At 37.7% G+C, this 23,927-nt stretch overlaps 1 protein-coding gene and 1 long non-coding RNA gene across 3 annotated transcripts; one reads left to right on the top strand and one right to left on the bottom strand.

The window, feature by feature from the left end:
• Window positions 1-3,321: 3,321 nt before the first annotated feature.
• On the bottom strand, window positions 3,322-3,845 carry LOC103708910 (uncharacterized). Its single transcript, XR_604371.5, has 2 exons — window positions 3,705-3,845; window positions 3,322-3,426 (listed from the first exon to the last, which is right to left on the bottom strand). It is a non-coding gene; the product is annotated as an uncharacterized LOC103708910 (long non-coding RNA).
• A 2,426-nt stretch (window positions 3,846-6,271) lies between these two features.
• LOC103708911 (RNA-binding (RRM/RBD/RNP motifs) family protein) lies at window positions 6,272-23,429 on the top strand. 2 transcript variants are annotated; one of them, XM_039132385.3, is made up of 20 exons: window positions 6,272-6,451; window positions 6,865-6,985; window positions 7,082-7,142; window positions 8,210-8,246; window positions 9,757-9,887; window positions 10,009-10,101; window positions 10,203-10,281; window positions 11,209-11,342; window positions 12,950-13,089; window positions 13,634-13,684; window positions 13,775-13,854; window positions 13,936-13,990; window positions 14,067-14,178; window positions 16,685-17,240; window positions 17,397-17,610; window positions 17,699-17,769; window positions 18,425-18,593; window positions 18,666-18,795; window positions 22,418-22,875; window positions 22,971-23,429. In XM_039132385.3, the coding sequence occupies exons 2-20, from the start codon at window positions 6,872-6,874 to the stop codon at window positions 23,226-23,228; spliced, it is 2,943 nt and encodes a 980-aa protein (XP_038988313.1). In that variant the 5' UTR covers window positions 6,272-6,451; window positions 6,865-6,871; the 3' UTR covers window positions 23,229-23,429. The 2 variants fall into 2 exon arrangements, with proteins under 2 accessions (XP_038988313.1, XP_038988312.1); XM_039132384.3 differs by having other exon boundaries at window positions 6,273-6,451; window positions 10,194-10,281.
• The last annotated feature ends 498 nt before the right edge of the window (window positions 23,430-23,927 follow it).

Genomic DNA, 23,927 nt, shown 5'->3' with positions numbered 1-23,927 from the left:
CATCCTTGAAATCTTTGCATCCTATCTCAAAGACATAAGGGAATTACCTCAACTTGAATTCGGGTAACATGATTAATTTCGATTCTTTTGCCTTTATTCTCCAACAAGAGGACATGCCATCCTTTAGTCTTTAGTGCATCCCAAGAGTCAGCCCAATAGGTCCCTCATAAAAAAAAAAAAAAATAGGAATCAGCCCAATAGGAAGCAGCCTCGATGAGTCAACCACAACAGGAGTATGAAATTTTGAACCCAACGATAAGACTGATATTGCTTAAAAACAAAACACAATGGGGTTATGGAAAAGTCCCAAGTGGGTGGACTGGATTATCTCATTCTCTATTCAGTCTGTAATGGGAGATCTTAATCACTGATGTTTATCCCACATACAGTGATCTATATAGAGCATCGTGTTAGTCCTCAATGTACTTCGGAGGCAATAAGCACTAGAGAAATATACTCGAGAGAGAGCGGGTTCTTTGGAGAGGCATCTAGCACTCACTCTTCATTAGGAGCTTCTTTCCTCATATGCTTTCTAGTGCAGGTCAGAAGCCCATAGGGTAGAGTGGAAGAGAGATGTCTCATACCTATGTTCTCGTGATTGTTCGCTATTATGAGCATTTTCTTAGGTTTTATCATGTACGTTGCTCATGTTTGAAGGCTTTGCAGTTACTTTGCTTCAAGTTTAACACTTGGCAATTTCACGATGCCACTTACGTAGTTTTATTTCCACTAACTCTTGAGATTTAACTTCTTGGTTGCTGAAGTCCATTGTATCTAGATTATGATACTCCATTTGAGTGGATTTTATAAGCATTCCATTGTATAACCTGTCTCTTTATTTAAAACAGTTCAGAAAACTCAAGTGTCCAGTTTAACAGTGCCTCCATCTTTTTAGTAAGGCCTGAAAACTGACTTTCTATTGTTTGATCTCATAAAACTCAGCTAGTAAAGTCTAGTCGTTCTCTGTCGCTATTGCTTTTTCCTGAAGCAAAAGAACAAGGATTGCCTAAAGGTCATTTAGCAACGCTACTTACAAAAGCTAAAGTAATCTGCAAATCACCACTAGAGCTATAGTCAAGTAAGCTCACAATTTTTCCCTGCAGATGATGTGGCAACCTTGTTGAAGGCACTTCTGAGAATGTACTCAGTTTGGCCTAACCAATAGAGACAACAGGAAACCCTTCTGCTACTCAATGCTAGACAATGAATCTACAGATCCTTATATCTTAAGTACACTCAAACTTCTTGTTTTGCTTAAAATCATTAAAAGGAAAAAGAAAGTTCTTATTTTGCATGAAGCAGTGCTAGGATGATCTGACTTGAGAGAGCTGGAAATTGTAATTAATGATCAGCAACAAAGAGGTGATTTTCTTTTTTCTTGCATTTTTCCTTTTCTCTTTTAAATGACGGCTATGCATTCTCTCTATAGAATTCAGTGGATGATCAATTCTTGTTTAACTTTATAAAACTAGAAAAAATCAGAAATAATTTATTAGCATTAGAAATTTCATTAATATTCTGTTTCTTTTACATAAATCTCACCCCACAATAATTCTAGTTTATTTTGTGATTCCTTGCAGACACACTGATAGGAGCAAAATGAACGACAAAACATGCATTCTATTATGCATATCTATGTCTGTGCCTATGCCCGCGAAAGTGTAAGTCTGATTCCTAGCAGAGAAGTGTGATGGATTGACTGCATGCTCATCGATTGTGTAATAGAAGAAATCTAGAGTTCACGATCTGAATTCTCTGCAATAAAACAAGTGTATGGACTCTAGGCATCATTCATCTGAATTAAGTGCAACATGCAAGTGCATATGAGAAGCAATGACTTTGGAAAAGCACATAGTTTTTCGTATGCCAAAATAACTACTTGGAGTTTGAGGGTTTTTTTGTATCATGATATGGCTTCTCTTTTTCTTTTTTATTTTTATTTTAGAGTGAAGGTCATGCTCTGGCACACTGTTATATTTCAATAACTACGCCGATATTTCTATTTTGTCTGGAGTTTTCACCCTGCTTGAAATCAAAAGATGCCATCGAATAAATCAAAACTGATAAAGCCGCTAAAACAAGTGGATAATTAGAACAGCAATAACGCACCCATTCAGAAGGAAAAGATAAAGACACACAGAAAAAGAAAAAACTATATATGTAAACTAAAAAGCTCCTGGTTTCAAATTGTGTGCGCAAGTTTTTGTTTTTTTTTTAGAATTCTGTTTTTTCTGAGACATATTTGCATAGAATTTTTCTACTCTATGTAGAATCCAGTATGGAATACTCATTATGATGAAAAGATGTATTGAAAGTATCTTCACCAGGCTGTTACTTGTTTGGAATTTTTCGCAGAGCAAGACCTTTTTTGCTCGACCAAAACCAAGGTCATATCATACGTACTGCCAATTCCTATATCAGACCAAGATGTGGTAATAAAAGACCAGAGGTATTTTGGAGATAAAGGCTGAAGGCAGTATGACTTATTAGTCCTTAGAAGCTTGCCATGAATATAACTGGAATCTGGAAGACGCAACACAACCATGAAATGATGCATTGTATTATAGTGAAAGATTTAACTCGCCCCATAGTACTAACATAATTAATGAGGCAGGAAACTTCATGATGAGAAAGAACGTAAATGAGCTCTGGAATTTTTAACGACTTAATTTTTTATGAAAGGGAGGATTACTCCACCCAATTTTTATTATGGAATCAGAAGTTGCAGCTAAATGATTCCCCAGAAGAGAGAATCAGTGTAAGAAGGTACAAGGAAGGGTCAAGAGACCCAAAGATTTGGTTCAGATTCAAGTGTTGACAGTAGCAAAATTAATGGAACTCCCAGATGAGTTCAAAATAGCGAGAAAGCAGCAGCCTGGAAGGTCTGAAGTTGACGCGGTAGATCTTACTGGGAATGAAGTTTATGCTGTTTCATCTATATCAGAGTTCCACAAACCTAAGCATGACATTGAAATTCATACAGCAACCCAAAACATATAAAGTGCCACATATGTACTGAAGTAAGAACACAGAAGAAGACTCATGAATCCCTTCTTATTGAATTTATGCGCCAAATTAGCAGCTCATGTAATCCCATATCATCAACACACAAGAAGCCTGATCACAGCATTAAACAGAGCTTCTGGAACATTTAAAGCTTATTAACAAATCCATGGCCGGTGAGACTAAATTGCCAGATAAAATCAAGCGAAATGACTGTGGTGGTGATGATGGTGGCGATGCCGGCATTCATCCAATCCAAAGCACTGCAAGAAGGGGTAGCAGGCCACAAACAGGCACCTCCCAATCCCCCTTAAAAAACAGGTAGCAAGATAGCAGGGGCAGCAACAGCAGGCCAAGAAGGGATCATCAAATGGGCTATCCTTCTCATGGTCATGGTGGTGGCGATGGTGATGACCCATGGTCCTGAAACAAGTAACCAATATAATTACAGACTCAAAAAAACACCAGAAGAAAACAGAGGGAAAAAACCACAATTCCATATCAAATCAAAGCAACCTTCTTTATTGAAAACCAGCATCCTCAAGCCTAGAGGAAGAGGTTTCTACTCTTTTGGTGTGGTAGAAAAAGAAACAACTAGACCTATATAGCTATTTGCCAGCAATTCAAATCAAAAAAATAACTTTTTTTGGTTGAAAAACAAATGCCCAGAACATCAAAGGATAGAGTCGAATCTACAACACCTTGCAACTCTGGGAGGCTTTTGGAACCAGAGACCCCGCGATCTCGATCAAACCAAACTCGGATTGGAGAGAGATGGATATATAAAATTTGAACGAAACCAATACAAATCCAGGCAGCTCCCTCCCCAGTCGTCGACAAAAAATAAGAATAAAAAAGGAGTCTTTTTTTATGAGTTTGGTCCAATCTTGGGGAAGTTTATTTGGGGTGGTTGTCGTGGTTACTTCAAGAACTGGAATTTGAAGCCTAGCAGAAGCAGGTGATAGAGTGATCACGCCCGTTGAAACAGCATATCGGTCCGAACACTCGAACCCAGAGTCCGCTCCGTCGACGTCTCTTCGATTTCTTAGAACTGAAAGTCCAAACGGAGTTGCCAATCAAATCACGAAACCCCTTGGCACCTGAGGAGGAGTACCGATTTGACGTCCAAGGGCCTTCAGGATACTTCTTCCAGCGGAGCTGTCGCATGATTGCCTTCCGGAGACCGGAGTCATCCCAGTAAATTTTTTTTGACTTCATGATGACACAACAAAAAATTGAAGCTAACCTCAAAAAAATTCGGACATTACAAAAAATAGTACCATCAAAAATAATCCACGAAGTGTGGCAGCTCACTGGTCGGATGACAACTCTTAGAAGATTCGTCGTCCGGTCAGCGGAGCGATGTCTCCTTTTCTCCAAAATTTTCAAGAAGTCCAAAAATTTCGTATGGTCTGAAGAGTGCCAACGCCTTGCTTTAAGTAAGGTGGCAAGCCAACCGCGGACTGATACGTGGTGGCACCGAAGGGGAGCTATTTTAATTGGATTTGGATTTATGGACAAAGAGAATCCCCGCTACACTTGAGCCCAAACTCTGGAGTCAATCCTGAGCCCTTCACCAATGAAAAAAAACAAAAGAAGAGAAACTCAACTCAATGTATCAGGTATGCTCTATCTATATTATTCCATATTTTATTTTTCTCCGCTATTTTCTAAAACCCCTTTCGGTCGGATCAGCTCGCCGGCCTTCAAGCTCTTCTTCTTTAAATTAGATCTTTTTCTTCTCGCATGGATCCGCCAGCAACCTTTTACCTTCGGGTCGAGTTTTAGCGGCAAGATCATCTAATGATGTTTATGCAATAATCACAAGTCATTCAACATGGCATGTGTCTCTGCTAGGATATCTCGTCTCTTTTGTTTGGATACTCTTGCACAAAATCTTGCAAGGATCAAGTGTGTTGGCCCATTCAAGTCCCCGCCTGCAACTTAATTAAAAACATTTGAGTGAGGTTGGGTGGTATCAAACCTCCTCTAGATCCCTTCCCTCTAGCTACATAGGCTAATCAAAGCCCTTAAAATTAGGGCTTAAACACATTGTATTCACAAAGAATGGCAAGAAATCTTATTATATGGTTAGAGACGCATCAAGGTTGGTGGCTTCACCCATCATGGTATAACCAATTGTTACTGATGTGGAAGCAAGAAACTCAAGAAACTCTTCTACATCACCGAATATTTTTCCAATCTTTAAAAGATCTTCTCATTCTTCTTCTCCAACAACTCTCCTTTCTCTTCTCCTCCTTCCCTTCACCATGGTTGCTCAAGCCAGCAATATCTAATCACCGACTATTGAACAAGATTCCACCATCGTAATAGCTGCCATAGTTGTCATCTTGCTCTTGCCACTACTCGTATTCATCATCATCATTTTCATCTACTGCATCAAGAAGTCGAGGCACCGATATGACATTAATTCTGCTCTCGAAATTGAGCAGAGTTCTCCAAGCGTCGTCACGCAGGCGACAGTTCTGTCGAGCAACCTATCTCGACACAGAAGGTTCCGCCAAGTTCGTTATTATTATTATAACCCTTTATGTGTTGTTATTGTTGTTATAATGATAATGGGCTATAACAACACCCGTATCGTCACTCCAGTAGTAACATCAGATAAAGGGTTATAACAATAATAACGAACCAAGGAGAGTTCCTTATGTCGAGGTTAGTTGCTCGATAGGACTGCCATTTGCACGAGGATGCTTGGAGAATTCTGTTCGATTTCGAGAGCAGGGTTAATGTGGTATCGACACCTCAGCTTCTTGATGCAGGAGATGCAAACGATGATGGCGAATACGAATAACAGTAAGATCAGGATGGCAACTATAGCAGCTATTACGATGGTGGAATCTTATTCCATAGTTGGTGATTGCATATCTAGCAGCTATAGTGAAGAGAGAGATGCAGAGAAGAGAGAGTTGTTGGAGGAGGAGAAGGAGATCTTTTAAGTTTTAAGGGCCAAGGTAGAGGTGATCACGGGCCTTCTGGCCCGGCCCGAAATTTTTCGGGCTTGGGCATTGAAAAAGAGTCTATTGGTCTGGCCTGGGCAGGAAAAACGGCCCGATCAAAAAAATCGGGCCGGGCCTGAAAACTTTTAAAAATGGCCCGGTTCAGCCCGGCCCGACTATAAAACAGTAAAATATAATATATTAAAAAAAATTAAGAAACAAAACTAAAGCCCTAATTCCTAAACCCCCTTCCCCCTTCCCTCGTTGAGACCCAACCCCCCCCCCCCCCCCCCCCCCCCCCCCCCCCCTCCCTCACTGAGTGCCGCCGCCCCCCTTCCCTCGCCTGAGAGCCCCCCCTTCCCTCGCGGAGAACCACCGCCCCCTGTAGCCGGTTTCCGCCGGTTTCCCTGTAGCCGCCGCCTCCTTTCGGTGTCCTTCTCCCCCGGACGGCAACCTCCGCGGCTCCGGTCACCGACTCACAGTCGCCGGTAAGATTTTTCTCCTCCTCCTCCTCCTCTTCGAGCTCGATTCCGGATGAATTTTGCCCAAGCTCGGAAGTAAAGCCCCATATAGCTTCAAGCCCGGATGGAAGAGAGAGAGAGAAAGAGAGAGAGAGAGGTGGGGGGAGCGAGAGAGCTCAGAACTCGGAGGTGGGACTCTGGAGCTTCCCCATCGGGCCGGTTTTTTAGGTGGGGGGGGGGGGGGAGAGGGAGGTGGCTACGAGTCTTCCCGTGGGTGGACCGGTGGAGACTGGAGAGAAAGAGGGAGGAGGGATTTGGTTGGCTTGATGCCTTGATGCCCATGGGTCGTGGGCATCAAGGACGCCGGAATCTTCAGTTCTTCACGACCCCGCTAAAACCCTAAAAACACTTCTCTTCTAACATTTCCCCGTCTCGCGTAGGACGGCCATGGGGAGGAGGAAGAGGAGCGATAACGGCGAGCCTGAGAAGGGGGGCGCGAGGGAGCGCTGCCCTGCTACTATCTTCGTTTCCAATCTCCCCTATTCGTTCAAATCCTCCGAGGTATTCATCATCACTACTTGTTGGCTGGTTCTTCTTGAGTGGTTTTGGAGCACTGCTTGACTCTCCTCCGTTTGTATTTTCGTTTCTTGCTTATAGCTGGAAGAAGTGTTCAGCGATGTCGGTCCGGTGAGGCGTTGCTTTATGGTCACCGAAAAGGGTAAGAGGCTAAAGAAACTTAGTGTAGCTCGAGTTCTTGGACAATCTGGCTCTTGACAATCTTTTTGCTTGGGAACTCGATACATCTGTAGCAATTGTTGTTTATGTGTATGGACATCATTTTCGTACTGATAGGCGATTACGAGTTCGAACTCTGAAGAAAAAGTAATTTAATTCTATATAATAGTAAAAGTCACATCTGAAACAAATGATATAAGAAACCATGTTTTTTCTGAAACCAATTACTCAAGAAATCGTGTTTTTTTGAGTATCTTTTTGATTCAAACTGTTTTTTGATACATCTGTGTCGGTTGCTGTCTATGCGTGACCCGATTTCTATACCCATTGGAAATTAATTACATGAGTTTTAAATAAAAAAATAAACCAATTATATATACAATAGTAAAGAATTGCATCAAAAACCAATTATTGCAAGAAATCATGATATTCTTTTCTTTTCAGTCTCGTTGTCCACTTCTTCAATAAATTGATGATTGAAACTCTGATCAAGAACATTTTATGTGCATCTATTTATTTTTTCCAATATCATGGAAGGAGAGATTTTAAGATTAAGGACATTGAATGTCTATTTATTTGCATAAATGTGCTTTATAATATGTGATGAATAGTTTACCAGACTTAGGAAAAACTTGTAAACTACTTGGATGAGTAATTCTAGTGAACATGTTGCTGCTATGCTGGTTCACTGATTAGGTTTAGAAAAAAGAAGAGCTTGAAAGAGGCAAATAATGAAGTTTACCAAGTTTCATTATCTCAGTTTCAAAGCATACTACAAAAACTGTTTTAGTATATGGTGGTCGAAATTTTTTTGCTAATAACTTCTGTTATGTTTGAAACCTTGGTTTCTAGTGTGTGCTGGATGAATGGAACAATCATTGAATTTCTGTTTTGTGGTAATAGTTTTGTTTTATTGCACTTCATTAGCTTGAGAGAATTTTTTCTAATTCTCCCTTGTCTAATTATTTTTTATTTAGCTTCTCATGCTACAAACTTTTTATATATTTCATAATAATAGAACAGTTATTCTAACCTCTTTCTTTTTACCAGGTTCTGAAGTAACCCGCGGCTTTGGTTTTGTCCAATTGTAAGTATGATTATTCTATGGCCTGAATTTTGTTGGTATCTTCTAATGCTATCTGCTATAATACTTTGTAATAGGAAGGCTAAAAACATTTAGAGCTGATGGAATTAAATCATTTTGAAGTCCATGTGGTGGTTCATTACTTTATTGTTTAATGCCTGCCACGTGACAAGACTTATCCCAAAAATTCCTTGACGTGCTTCTTGCACTCCGAAATTTCCTAGATTGTTGAGAATCTTCTATTGAAATAAGTAAAATGATACTAATGAAATATAATTCAATGAATTATGATGTTTGTTAGGGCATTATGCCAATCTTTGTTGTCATTACAAGTGCCAAGCTTTCTCTTTGCCTTGTTCTTTATTGATCACAAATGTTTCTACTCATCTGATTTAGGCATTGGCCACAAAGTCCGCCTAGCCTTAAGGCTCTGGCTCGCAGGCTCAATAATTGGGCAGGTCTAGGTAGATATTTCAGGCACAGCACGTTTGATCAAGTCCGCTTTTTTTAGATCCATCAAATTTCAGTCTGATCTCAGGTTTGATAAACTGCCCTTGGATGTCCGGATTTTAATAATATATATATATATATTATTTTTATTATGTAGTAAAATTTCTATGTATTCCTTGATTTTAAATGCTTTAACTTTCCTTTTTTTTTGATAACATGTAGGATGACCTTTGGAGTCTCATACTTTCGTGCATCTTTGTGCACCGTGAAAAATACTGGCAGCTCTCTTTTCAACTATAATCAGAATATTAACTTCCAGAACATTAACTTCTAGAATATTATGGACTTTTTTGCAAGGGAAGAGCATGAAAAATTTGTCTTCTAACAAATCATCCTCTCAATTAGTTTCTTGTGTTTCTTTAGGCCTTCTTTGTGCATAATACCTTTGTGACACAAGGTAATGTCTTTTAGTGGTAATGTACTATGGACTTTGCCATTCAAATAAAATGACATATTGACTTAAACTTTTTTTGAATGACAATCTTACTGGATTACCTTTTATGCACTACACTTTTAAGTTAGCAAATGGTTCTTCAATTATCCAATGAGTTTCTATTTATTCAGGATCTCTATTGAAATGCAACTACTTTTTTGTTCAATATTTTTTTGCTAAAATAGTAAAAAGGAGAAATCATCATGTTCGGATTCAAAAAAAGCCGAAAAAGGATGGTACCATTGGTATTGTACCATTCTGTCGTGAATCTGGCACTATTGCAGGTGCCAAGACGGTGAAATCCATTACATACAAGCATACCGGTCTATACTGGTCCATGCTGATGCGCAGGTACCAGTTGGTATTGATGGTTTTTGATTATTTTGATGTTATTAGTTTCAGTATGTACCATTAGTGTTCGGTACTGTACCAATATCATGCCGCTTTGTTAGAATAATAGTATAGGATTCGATACCGGTATTTAAAATCTTGGTATGTACTGATGCTATTGCACACCAAGGAGTCTTTTACTGCCACTTGCATGATTAAAGTGGGTTCCCAATTTTTCAGTGCCTCTGTTGAAGATGCTGAGCGTGCCATTCAACTTAAAAATGGTTCAGCTATTGGTGGTAGAAAAATCAAAGTCAAACTTGCAATGCATCGTCTTCCTCTCGAGCAACGCAAGAAAAAGGCAAAGAATGGTTATACCCCTCATCCAAGCTTGTTGTTTATTATGCCCAAGTTGTTTTAGTATAACAGTTTACAACAGTTTTTTGTGGTAATGACCACCAATACATCTTTATGAGTCTTCATATTCTGCAGAAGTCCAGTCAAGCGACACCGGTGCAATAAATGAGACAATTGATTCTTGCAGTGTCAATAAACATAAAGAAGCTTCACAAGCACAAGGCTTAGGTTTTTAACTAATTTTGATCTTTTCTCTTATATATCTTTCCACTATGTTCCCGTTGCATTGACTGTAAAAATTGATTATGTTGACAATTCAGAAACTGCAGGAGTTACCAAGGATGCGAGGAATGTAGTGGTACCAGGCAGTCACCCTCCGGATAAGGCAGATGGCTCAGAAAAGCAGAGGTATGACTGGGTATATCAATCTTGATTATATCATCATATATGCCTTCCAAAAATTACTATCTAAACAAACTCTGGAAGCAGTTATATTAATAATAATTGACATGGAGTTACAAAATTTTGTTTTTCCTTTCTTTTTGAGGAGAATATATTATTAGGAAAATCCCTTTGTTATCCTTTTTCTTTCTGCTTGTTAAATTTCTTGTCCAAAGCAGCTAACATTTTTGTAGTTTCAGCTCCTTGTTAACTTTCCTTATGACTCATGGTGTTATTCATGATGAGATATCATAAAAAGCTAAGAAAGAAAAAAGAAAATAATTGTTTCTACCTTGTTTTGGACCCTTTAGATCAAAACATGTTTGCCGCTGTAAATGTCTAGCAAGAATGAGGTATGCTAGAAGTTCACAACATGATAATATATTCTTTTGGCAATATAAATACAGTTAGTCCCTCTTCATCTATCTAAATCTGTTACATGTTTATTTTCTTTTGGCTACTGGTGTCTGGTTTTCTTATTTCCTTGACTTGAATGTTGGGTCTCCTCCTAAGTGGCTGCTTTAGGTGGGGTGGGCCCTAAGCACCTGATTTTGGGATGGGCTAAATCATTTGATTACATGGTTAGATGTTGACTAGTGCTTATGTATAAGGCGTGTTTAAGCAGAAGGTTGCATTAGTTTCCTATTTTATGACATTGTTATACTTTTATTTGGTAGTGTAGTGTTTTCATGAAGGAAATGAGATAAATACGGTGAAATGCAAATATAAATTGCTGTCAGCAAACTTTCGAGGGAGAATGTAATATATTGTATCGTCTATTACGCCAAAAATTATTAGCTCTTTTTGACTTTCCTGACCGTGTAATGCCTTTCTTCTTCCAAATATTTTGCAGAATGTCCTTGAATTAATCATCTTCTCTTTTGTCTTGTGTAGGGTTGCAAGAACTGTTATATTCGGTGGTCTTATTAACAATGAGATGGCAGATGAAGTGTTCCATCTGGCTGGAGATATTGGCACCATATGTTCTATAAATTATCCTCTACCAAAGGAAGAGCTAGAGCTCCATGGTTTGTATCTATTCAATTTAACATTCATAGCTCAATTGTGTTTGATTATTTTTTTTATGGTATTGTCTTTCCAGAAATTTTGTGGGTGTATTTTAAGGAAACCGTCTTAAAAGAGATGAGGGAAACAATCATTTGGTCAATATGAAGGACCTACGGTGAGAGCTTTTATTTGGGTCTTTATAGAGGGATCTAATTAGATTTGATTGTGGCCCTTTTACGGCATGATTAGAGTTGGTGCAGTTGGAGTTTATGACAAGTCAGGTTCATTGCTAAGTATTGAGTATTGACTATATCATGCATGATCTGCTGTCACCAATTATTAGTACATTGTCTAAGTATTTATTAGAAGAGACATGAAAAGGCCTCTCTATATTATACATGAGGTAAACAATGCATGTGGTTGGAACTTTCTTTCAGTTTACTTTGTTGAGTTACTTTGGTTTTCCATCACTTATTTCATTTTGGAGCTAATGGAACTCCTTTATTTAATTCTATTCAATTCTTTTTGCTTATTTTTTAGAATTGGATAAATTTTCTCCCATAATCTAATTAATGCAAGTGGTGAAAGATTCTCTCTTAGATATTAGAAGTCAATCAACCACTTTTTTTTTCAAAATAGACTTAGTATGGAGTTTTATGAGACAGGCATTGCCCATCTTCTTGGATTTAGGAGAAAACCTTGTCCAGCTTCTCTCTCCTTTTTCTTGATTTCTTTTTTTTTGTGCGCATGCACATGCGTGTGCGTATGTATGTGTGTCAGAGAACGGAGGCGCATAGTATTTTATTGGATGACATATTTCCAGTTCTGTAGTTTCAGTTTTAAAAATACAGCGGAGGTTAGGTAGTTTGAAGAGATTGGGGAAGCTAAGTGACAGCTAATCCTTATGTTTTAGGGATAGGATAAAACACCTTGCAGGAGGTATTGGTTATTCCTAGAAAATGGGGATTAGTTGCTGCCTGGTGCCTGCCATTTCCTTGAGCCATGCATCACCTATGTATTTTTCAAAGACGAATGGCCCCTGCCAGAAGATCTTATCTGACCAATAAGATCTTCCAGCATCAAAACAACCCCTTAATGTGTAGCATATACTACCAGATCAGTGGTAGGCAAGTTGGAAACACGGTGTCCCAAGTTGTCATTAGTGTACATTATTGACTCATGTTGCCTAATCTGCGCTGACACATTATCATTGTGTCTATGACAAATGTTGTGCTCAGAATAAGAAAGTTTAAATGATTAAAATAAAAAAATGAACATCAACCGAGGCTAGTAACAAACATTAGATGAATCTTGCAAATCATCACTTAGTGACGTGAAATATATGGATGGAAATAGGGGCACAATTATAGTAGCAATGCATAACTTGTTGTTACTTTCTAGATGCAACTTGGTCCACTTCTTAAACTACTTGGCCACCTAATCTGCGCAATTGTTTTTGTAGCTAGTCCACTTAATTTTATGGAAACGTTCTTTTGCATTACCTGCCTTAGTTATAACAACAGTCCCTCCCCACAAAATAATGAATATTGTTTGAGACTCTAATTTGAAATATCCTCCCATTGGAGTTTATGGTGAACATTAACAATAAATTGTAATACTTTTCCAGGGCTTTCTCGAGACGGATGCAAACTAGAAGCTTCAGCAGTACTTTATACTAGTGTCAAGTCTGCATGTGATGCTGTTAAAAAGTTGCACCAGAAAGAGATAAAGGGTGCTTGTGTTTGGGCTCGGCAATTGGGTGGGGAGGTATGTTTTTTCCTATGCTACATATACAATTTGCAATCTAAAAATAATAGATTTTTGAAATGTTCTATCCTTTTTTATTAACTTGGATTATGAATTGCATCCGATATATAATTTTATTTTGACAGGATCATGCATTTTCAGTTATTATTGAGTGGCTTAAAAAACATAGCTTCAGTTGAATGGTCACATAAAAGTTGCACTTAGGTTTTTATCAAATTATGTAAGGACAGTTTTTGTAAGATCAACATATATAATCGGTATATGACAAGCATTTTGATTTTCCTTAACTTAAAAAATCTGCAAATTTTACTATACTGCATGGTGAATTACAGAATGTCATTGCTTGGATGATAGATACAATTGGTTCCAGTCAAGAAGTTAACTATGTAGTTGTAATAGTAAGGTGCACCTATGCTCTAACTCGATGTATCATTTGCTGATAATTTACTTTAAACATCACCAGTTGAATGTCAACTGTTATAAGACTCTTCATTTCTTTGTCCAAATATTTCCAATATTATTTCCTTATATCATTCTGATTCAGGGCTCAAAAACTAGGAAGTGGAGAGTGATAGTCAGGAATCTGCCATTCAAGGTGCTTAACGTAGTATAACATACCGAAATCACTTATACTGGTTTGTTGTTTAAGGAACACTAGTTAAGCTGATATAAATTTTGAATGCAGGTTACAATTGGCAAGATCAAAGATATCTTTAGCTCAGCAGGTTTTGTGTGGGATGTGTTAATTCCACAAAAATCAGAAGGGTATCCGCTTAATGTTATATTTCTTTATTCAGTTATTAAATTTACAATGAAATATCATGTTGGTTTTTCTACTTTTTCCAGAATCTCAAAAGGCTTTGCTTTTGTCTCATTTACATGCAAGCAGGATGCAGAAAATGTACGGTTAGTTACAATTCTGTCATACTAGAAGAATTCTGTGATTATTAAAGTTGTAATGATGCTTTCCTTTCTAGGCCATAAAAAATGTCAATGGGCGTGTGATTGCAAAGAGACCTATTGCTGTTGATTGGGCTGTTCCAAAGAGAGTATATGAGGTTGCTACAAAGTCTGCTACTTCAAAAGATGGTAACTTCTAGACCCTTCATCTTATTTTGTTTTTATACCCTTTGTGCTATTTTCTAGTTTTGTGAACATGCTAGTGCATTAATTTTGATGCTTTTTATTACCAACTGAAAACATTACTTGTGGAGTAATAGCTGAATAAAGAAATTAAACAATAATTACAGGTTGGCTTGTTCCATTTTGGGGGCCTGTAAGGTTTAGATCTGGATCTTGATCACAACTTTGTCTAGGTTCTCTTGTATCTGCTTTTGGTTCTGAGTCTCAAACATTTAAACCTCTTACTTTATTCGCCATGTCTTCTTTTAAATATCTGAACCTCTCACTTGTGCACCATTCCTTCTTTGTTACCATCTTGAGAGATCATTATCATTTATCATTCTGTTCTGCAATATTAGGCTTCCTCGCATGCACTTCATTGCTGAACATCCACTCAAGGCTTTAACATCTTCTGCTTTATTAGATACACACACATACATGTACAGATGCATTTATACACATACATGTATATGTATGTGTATGTATGTATATGTATTGCCCTCTCCATGCTTATTAATTAACATTCTGACATGTACATCATTGTCATGACTCACGATAACACCAACTTAGGACTGAACATATGCCTGAAACATCCTTTTTTTATGCATTTTATGATTTATTTGGATTATAATCTTTTTAGTGCTGTTTGTATTAGTCATGATGAAAAATACCAATGATCCTGACCTAGTATGTTACTTCTCATACATTTGATAATAAACATTAACTAGTGAACCTTCTGCCATGTATAGGTCAGGGTTATCAGTTCCTTGGGATTTGTCCTTTGCAATGACTGAATTACCCTAGGCCATATTTACTGTTAGTTCCTTGAAATGACTCGAAAGTTGTACAGATAGGAAAGAAGGCAACAAATTAAGTCTTGAGTTTATAAAGTCTCCATAGCTTTTGATACCTTTGAAACCTCTTCTTTCGTGCTCTTGACCATGGCTTGTAAGGACTTTCTCTAAGTAGTGGTAAACTAGAACACCTAGCACTGGTCAAACTAAAAATTATGTTGTAGAAAGAAAGCAGAAATTATTGATAGCTTCAATTTTAATATCTTCGATGCCAAGCAAAAGCTTTTATTTAGGTTCAGTTTCTTCTTTTGGCACAAATAAGGAAACGAAGTACTTGACATACCTTCTTTTATTGCCTTACCCTTTGACCATGACCACTTGATTTCTTTTTCATTAAGGAGGTCTTGATATTCCATCATTAAAACACTCATCTTTGAGGATCCGTTGAAGTAGCACTTCCTTTGTGATCAATCTGATGAAGTTCTGTATGAAAAGCTTATCCACATATATGATCTCCAATCATTGCAAAGGTCTGCCTTCTGACTTAAATCATCACTTTTATATAATAAGTCATGATTTAGTTGGACTATAAGGTAAAGTAAGGAGGCTACAAATCTGCTTAGGTTTCTAGACAAAGCATCCTGCATATTTGACCAATTAAACTTCTCAAATACTACTTTGTTACATTACTTGAACTTCATTATGCAACTAGTGGTAGAATACAGTCTTTTCAGTGAAAAGCCCTTCCCTATTGAAAGAAAGCAATATTAATTTGAGATCCCTTGCCAATCACCATAATTAGTTGGTCATACTTGCTAACACTCTTAACTAACACCAAGGACTTTAGTTATCTCCACCTCATCTTTGGCTGTTCTACTCTTGGTCAAAAGCCCAACATACGCTATTATTTGTTCTTGATGTTAAAAGAAGAGGAATAATTAAAGATTGACAAGGACACATATGAGATGATTAAGGGGTCCCATTTCAAAGTTCTCTGTACCAATACAATGGCCTCCTTATCACACCTAGTCTCCAACCTTTCAACCCTAATAGATTTGTTAATCTTTTTATCGTAAGTAATAAATTTATTTGATGCAAGCTAACTTCTCCAGCTCTTTCCCCATGATTTAATTTTCTACCCAGAAAGCTTTTTCAGGATTGTATTTGGCATAGATCCTTTGTAAGAAAGCAATGGTCCCTGATTATAGCATCGGACGTCAAAGACAGAAATTGAATTGCCATGATGTTCAAAAGAGAAATAGGTTTAGGCTGTTATAAACTTTGTATCATGTCTTCAAGTTACATGCTACATATTATAGTTGCATCAAGGGTTTAGGATATGCGTGGCCAAGACTTGGCGATATATCTCTTACTTTCATAAAAATCTGGAAGTGACCTATCTTCTAGGCAGAGCAGATATGTTTGTTGGTTTCTTGGCTTTTTTCTGCTTAAATATGGCCATCATGATCTACATATCCTAGATGCAGGATCATTTGTTGCTAGCTTCGTTGTTCCATACTCGTAGAGTAGTTTGTCTTCTGTGGTGAAACGACGCTTGTTGATTATGGGAGTCCATCATTGTTTTCTCTTCCCATTCCAATAGTTACTCCATACTTATAGAGACAACATGATATACAGATGTTTGTTTCTTTGTTTCTATCGATAGTCTCTTTTTGCAGAAAACCTTAGTGATGGCGACAGTGACAACGACAGTGACGAGCAAGATGAAATCAGTGAAGATAATATGGTTGGAAAAGATGTTGAACTTGAGACTGTTGGAGAACCCCAGCACCATAATGGTGAAAATGATGCAGTTCAAAAAGTTTCGAGTCCTTTCAAGAGTGACATTCTTCCTGTGGAAGTAGATTTTGAGAGAGAGGCAGAAGTTGCTAGAAAGGTTCTTGAAACCTTGATCAAATCCTCGGCACATGTATCTGATCCATCACATGGTGACAATTCCAAAACAGATGAAAGTATGGATAAATTTCAAAAGATGTGGAATTCTGAAAGTAAGGAATCTCTTTTGTCTGAAAAAGAACCTGGCATAGCTGAACCTAAAGTTGCCAAAGGATCAGATCATAGTGTTCAAGCATTGAAGAAAAGAGACACCAACTTGGATAGAACAATTTTCATCAGCAACCTTCCATTTGATATTGATATTGAGGAGGTGAAGCAAAGATTCTCTGTTTTTGGGGAGGTTCAATCTTTTCTACCAGTCCTTCATCAACTCACCAAGTATGTCAGATTTTGCATTCTAGTTTGATTTTTCTCACAACAATAAGAGCCTTCAGCTTCAAAGAAACCATTTTTTGTATACAAATAACTGGTGAGAGTCTAGTTCTGGCATTTTGTAACAGAATATTATGAGTTTCTCTTTGGTTGCTTCTGCAGGCGACCAAGGGGAACTGCTTTTCTAAAATTCAGTACAGCAGCTGCAGCAGATGCAGCAGTTACTGCAGCAAGTGCTGCACCTGGTTTGGGCATCATTATGAAGGGGAGACCACTGACAGTTTTAAAGGCTCTGGACAAGGAATCAGCTCACAGGAAAGAGCTTGAAAAAACAAAGAATGAGGTTCATGACCGACGCAATTTGTATCTGACAAAGGTAATTTTTCTCTCTTCTCCTTATGACATGTTCTGGTATCATGCTCTGCGGCGCAGAAGAAATTTTTCTAATTTCTATGTTGGAACAGGAAGGTGAGATTCTTGCTGGAACACTAGCAGCTGAAGGGGTCTCAGAGGCTGATATGCAAAAACGTGAGATGTAAGTTAATAATATTTAATTTTTAATTCATGTACGACCTTTGTATTCAATATGAATTTTATGTACTTTCTTTCATTGGTTGAATTCTTTTTCTTCAATGATGCTTATGCAATTATTACTGGCAGATTCTGGCAAACTCAGTGACTTTTTCTTTTTTAGTTGATGCTTGTGCAAATTAGTCACTGTACTCAAGTCTCTGGATTAAATTTAGTGCTGGCTTCGATTTTCCGTAGTATTTTGTCAATTAAGATTAGGTTTCGTGATATGCTTAAGGACTTTCTAGGAGAAACCCCGTAAACATCTGGCAGGATCGGCTGGGGAAGGGGAACCGGAGAAGAAGTGGCCGTTTCCAAGAGAACCTTCATAGGGATCGCAGGGTTTGATCCCCAGCAGGATTAAAAAAACATTGAGGGGCCTGATGCCCAAGAGGGTTTTTTTTAATCCTGCAGGGATTGGGCACCGCGACCCCCATGATGGCTCTCTCGGGCACCGTCTCTTCTCCAACTGCCCTTTCCTAGTTGATCCCTCTGGACCTAGTGGGTTGAGTTTAGAAGTAGTATATAAAGTAACTTGTCTTTGGAAGTGTAATTATTACATCAACCGGTAGATTGTCTTGTTTTCTTACGGTTATTTACAAATCAAACTTTTGATACAGGTTATCTAAGAAAAAGTTGGAAATGCTTCGATCTCCTAAATTTCATGTATCGAGAACTAGACTTATTATGTATAATGTGCCAAAGACAATGACATCTGAAGAAGTGAAGAGACTTTGTAGAGATGCTGTCATTTCTCGTGCTTGCAAGCAAAAACCTAAGATTAAACAGGTTTGACGCATTTGGATTCTCAATGTATTTGTATGTTGTTTTGGTCTACTGACTTTGTTACCCTATATCCAGGTAAAGATCTTAAAGGATGTGAAGAAAGGAAAGGTTTCTGTCCAGAAACATTCACGTGGTGTCGCTTTTGTTGATTTTGAAGAACATGAGCATGCACTTGTGGCCCTAAGGGTTCTTAATAACAATCCGGGTAAGATAGGATGTCATTTACATTTGGCCCTTGGAAAGGTATGGTCCTAAAGAGGAAATAATGAATGTTGACTATATGGTTTCTATGTTATAGTTGGTGTGGAGCATGCCACCTCTTCCTTTTCCTATGTTTACCAACAAGTTGTGAACATGGGAACCTTATTTTACCTACAGAGGTGTCCTATCTGCTGGATTTGGCTTGGTCGGTGTTATAATGGCATTTGCTTAAAAGCTCTTAATTGGTTTCTCTTCTTGATTGTATATATTATTGTTGTAAGAATTACCAATACATGGTATGAAAATTTCACCAGGTGCACATGCACGGAGTACTAGCTGGCTGGCTGGTAATGCCATTTATGCTGGCTGTTTTTTTTGGTGTTTTGATATTGTTTATATAGTTCTATGTTCCTATCTTTTCGGTCTTACTTGCATGCATATTAAGCACTATCAACATGTGAAGCTTTTAAAAGTTAAAATCTGCACCATAGTAAGTATAAAATATTATGAAATTTGCTCCACTATTGTTACATCTCTTGCTTTATATTCAATTCATTGTGCATTTTTCATGATCCTTCTATGTGAACTTTGCCCTGCTACTCCTTTTTCTGAGATTTTCAACTGTTCTCTTCATCTTTTATTTTTCATGTTTCTATTGAAATATAGTTAGAATTTCTCTGCTCTTTTTTGTAAATCACCTCTTCATTGCAAAGTACTTTATATTAATATTTCACCTTACTGTTCAATGCATGTGAATTTTTAAACCCCCACACATCTCACTCAACTATTATTTCTTTTACTAATTAAATGTGTTTAAAACCTCTTTAGGTAATCATGCATTCCATTCACAGTTTCTCCCATGCAAAAGATGAGTAAGCTACATGGTCCCTGACATATATCAGCACAAAACTGTGGAGAAATGAGAAGTTTCTCACATGTCAATAATTTCTGCGCTTTAGATTTTTTTGAGGATTATTTTAAGAACTGATTCATGAAAAGCTGAAAATATTCTACCTAGATTGCTTCACTTTGAAATTTCTTTGGAATCTGACCTTTGCACCTGCTTCCTGAGCATCTCCATACCCTAAATCTTCTGAGAGCTCTAGTCTTCACTCCCATAGCTGTGCTCAATTGAGGAAATTAATATTTTACAGATATGAGAAGGGTAGTCATACATCACATAGCATCTTTGTTTCAACTTGCTAGGGCCAACGGGCATAACTGATTGTCATTGAAGTCCTGCAAATGCCTCTAGCACTCCTAACAATCGGAAGAAGATGCAAGTAGATGCCTGTAAAGGAGATTTTAAAGGAAACCCGAGGAAGAAGAAATGACATGGAAATATAGACTATCACAGTACTTATCAGAGCCAGGCTATTTTCTCAAAAGGGCGTGCCTTCTCTTATATTCCATTCATTTTAACATTGATTAAGGATGTAAAATAATCAGGGAAAGAGGAAAAGATGAGAAAAAGGACTAAATACGAAGAGCAAAGAAATCTAGAAAATCGAGATCATAATGGAAAGAGATTAATTTGAAAGAATGCTTCCACGCACTTTCTCTAAGTAATATGTTTTTCTATACTAAAAGCTGTGATTTGTGAAAGTATATATTCTTCATAAAGGGCTTTTATTGTTTAGAATATGCATTTGCATCCTGTTGGTTCTGGACTTTTTATTTAATCCTGACCTTTTTATTTGTTATTGACACATTTTTCATTTTTAAAATTATGAGGAAAATGAAATGGAATGCCTTTAGGCCACGTATCTATTTGGTTGGTGTCAAAAATCATAAATAATATTCGTTCCTTTTACTTTACCCTGATTTTTCTCCATTTTGTGTTTGTTTAAAAGTAGACCAATTCCTATGCTCTAATCCTACTTGGCGCTGTAGTTGCCTGACAATGCATAGCCTATAGCCTGATTCCGAGGATGGTGTTAGAAGGGGCTGGTACTGTGATGGAGTGCCCAGATTGGTGCTGTAATCTAACAGTGGCGATCAACTACAAGTTGCTTGATAATGCATGACAGGTCTTAGTTAAAAATAAAGGCGCTAGGCTGGAGTTAAAATTTCGGAATCTCTTCAATTGGAATCTTAGAATATATCATCTTATATCATGTAGCTCATTGATTCACTTTTTAGGGCATCCATTTCGGATGTTAAACTCAAAATAACAACATATAAAGGAGAATTCGTGAAATTTGTGATAGGAAATGGAGATGGACTCTAGCTGAGATAGTGTCCTCTGATATATAACACAGGTGAAAAATTTTAATTTTCAATATATTCATCTGGTGTGTTCTCCTTTCCCTGAATTAGCATGTTCTTGAGACAATAGAGTTGTTTAGATGTTATTTTTTCAAGCCAACCCTTAGTTGTCAGAATTGAGTGCTGATGCGGAAGCAGGGGCAAGGAAGTGGATATTTTAGAAATACTTTTGGTAAGGAAGTGCTTACAAAGCAGGTGCAGGTTCGAGATTTCAAGAAGATTTCGAAGTGTGTACATCTTTAGTAACGAAGCATTTAGAAAGCAGGCGTAGGTTCGAGATCTCAGGAAGATTTGGAAGTGTGTGCATTATCCTAGGTAGAAGATTCCAACTACTAAGAATGAACTGGTGTGAGCAGTGTGCAACTTGGACTGTAGTGTTCAAAGAGTTGCCTTGAGAAATTACTGCAAAGAACCTTGTAAATGATTTGAAGAGAGTTATGGTTTTGCAACATTGGGAACAAGCTTTCGCAGTAGCAGAAATTTAGCTGAGATGCAAGTGGTGGATATGTCCATAATTAAGGAATCAGACATTTCTAAGAATAAATTAGAAATGCAGAGGAACCTATCCCTGTACATGGTTTTGTGAGCCTCTAAAATGTCTTTAACATGATGTCCAATGCCCCAGTTGGTCCTGTACATATGATCATCGGCCAGGAAAAGAATTGCAGTAGCTAGATGATGGTATGCAATATTGCTTAGCCATAGACCCTTTGTTATAGGATCTAATCCTCCATGAAACTCAGAAATTCCATGTATTTTGACCAATTCAAGGTGAAAAACGGGTTGCTTCCTTGGTAAAACTGGGATAAATTTGTGCCAAAAGGTTTCAATTTAAGATAAATTGATGAGGAAGTGGTGTCTCTTTAGGATCAGCTCTACCATCGAGAAATTAGTTAATCGGTAAAGATACATGGATTTGGTGTCCCGCCTAAGCGAGAGACCCAAGTTATTGTAACCCTGCTAAGTGGTGATTCAACATGGATTCTACATCTTGGAACCAGACCATTTTTTGGGGCAGCTTTGTGATAATGGAACCTACCGGCAAAAGGCATTAACAATGCAAATATTCCACTTGGCTTTTCTGTTCAGTAGGAAAAACTGTGTTGAATAGGATTCTGAGCAGTGACTGATGATTAAAAATGTTGATTTTTTTTTACAGCTCTTTATTGAAGTTGGCCTGTTGCTTTTAATTTCCCATTCATGATTTTTTCTGTTAAATTTATTCTTATTCCTGTTCTTTTTACTTGTTCATTGGTCAACCAATTGTGAATGCATTTTGACACGCTCTTTTTAAATCTCTATACTACGAAACAGAAAAGTTGTTTAATATTGATTTAATTGCGCATTTTCTGTTTTAGAAACCTTTGGTCCAGAACATCGCCCTATCGTGGAGTTTGCTCTTGATAACATCCAGAAATTAAGGCTGCAGAAAGCTAAATTAGAGACTATAAAGCAGAATCATGGCAACTCTGAAGATAGACTAGCAAATCCGCAACAAAGCTCTTCACCTGAGTTGATGGATACTGACTTGAACAGAAGGGACAAAAGGAGGTTAAAAAACGCAAAGAGCCAGAGAGACCATGAGAGATCATCTAATGTATCTGGATCTCCTGAAGGGCCCAAAGTGGAGCTAGATGTGAGTGGCGAGGGAAGAAATGCAGATGTAAGTGCAAGTATGGAAGATAAAAAACAAAAGACAGGTCTTGTGAGAGGAAGGAAGGTTAAAGAATCAAGAAATGGGAAGTCAATTGTAAAGCCAAACTCCCTTCAGGGAGGCATAGAAGTTAAAGGAAAGCAATCAAATGCAGAAGAAAAGGTAAGTACTTCATCTTGGTACTTCAAATATTATTCACTTCTATAGTTTGAACCAACTTGCTAAAATTACTCCCCCTCCCCTCCCCAAATTTGCAGAAGGATATGTCCGCTGGAAAGGAAACAATAACAGTTTTGAAGAAAAGGAAGATACAAACATCTGGTGGTTTGGAACAACGGAAGGTGCATAAAAAGCTGAAGAAAATAAAGGAATCATCAGGAGATGTAGTAGATAAATTGGATAAGTTAATAGAGCAATACCACTCCAAATTTTCTCAGCGCAATTCAAACAAAGCCAAAGATGCTCCAAATTCTGGCCATAAAGAAGTCAGAAGATGGTTCGAGTCAGATTCTTAATAGGCATCACTCGTCAGATTTTGCATGTACATCTTGGTGGCAGAGTTTGTTGAGTAGTAAAATATATGCATTCCCTAAATCAGTTTTTGGTTGGGGATTTGGCACAGCCAAGTCCATAAGAGTCCTGTTTGCAGGATCTTCTGCAATGTAAGACTGAAATCTGTCGATCTATGATATGAGCACTGTATTTTTGTGTCAAAATTGACTACTTGCAAAAAGGAAAGCCCGTTCGGTTGTTTTGCTTGCTGATAATGCTTCGTGGGTAGCTGGTGAAATAGTTGTAACCCTGCCGATGAGGTTAGGTTACACAATCAGAAACTCAGTACTACAAGATTGCAATGCTCTTTCAGTTTCCAACTTTTCTATCGACTTGAGACACTAAGTTCTGGATTGTTTGTGCACTGACAAAATTGCTCAAACTACTGAATAAACTAAACCTTAATTCATTCGTGAATTTTGCAGAGTATATGTACACTTTGTAAATAGTAGTTTATAAGCTTGCAAGTAATAACTGACTGATGACTTGGTGCGAAGTGCTTATTGCTTATTCGCTCTCCAACTGATTTTATCGGGACATTTTAGTCTACCTCATAAGGTCATTTCCAATATTCAGGATACGTTTCAGGACTGAAAGCTTGCCTTGATGTTGTGTTTGACTTTCGTTTTATAGGGAGGAGAATTTGCTTCGTCTGTAGTTTG

The sequence above is a fragment of the Phoenix dactylifera genome, chromosome 14 (genome assembly GCF_051530095.1).
Source record: "Phoenix dactylifera cultivar Ajwa chromosome 14, Ajwa_hap1_PhDact_Kaust_v1.1, whole genome shotgun sequence".
In the NCBI taxonomy this organism is placed as follows: domain Eukaryota; kingdom Viridiplantae; phylum Streptophyta; class Magnoliopsida; order Arecales; family Arecaceae; genus Phoenix; species Phoenix dactylifera.
The sequence above is the reverse complement of the archived record's forward strand: the minus strand, read 5'-3'. Positions and strand labels throughout refer to the sequence as shown.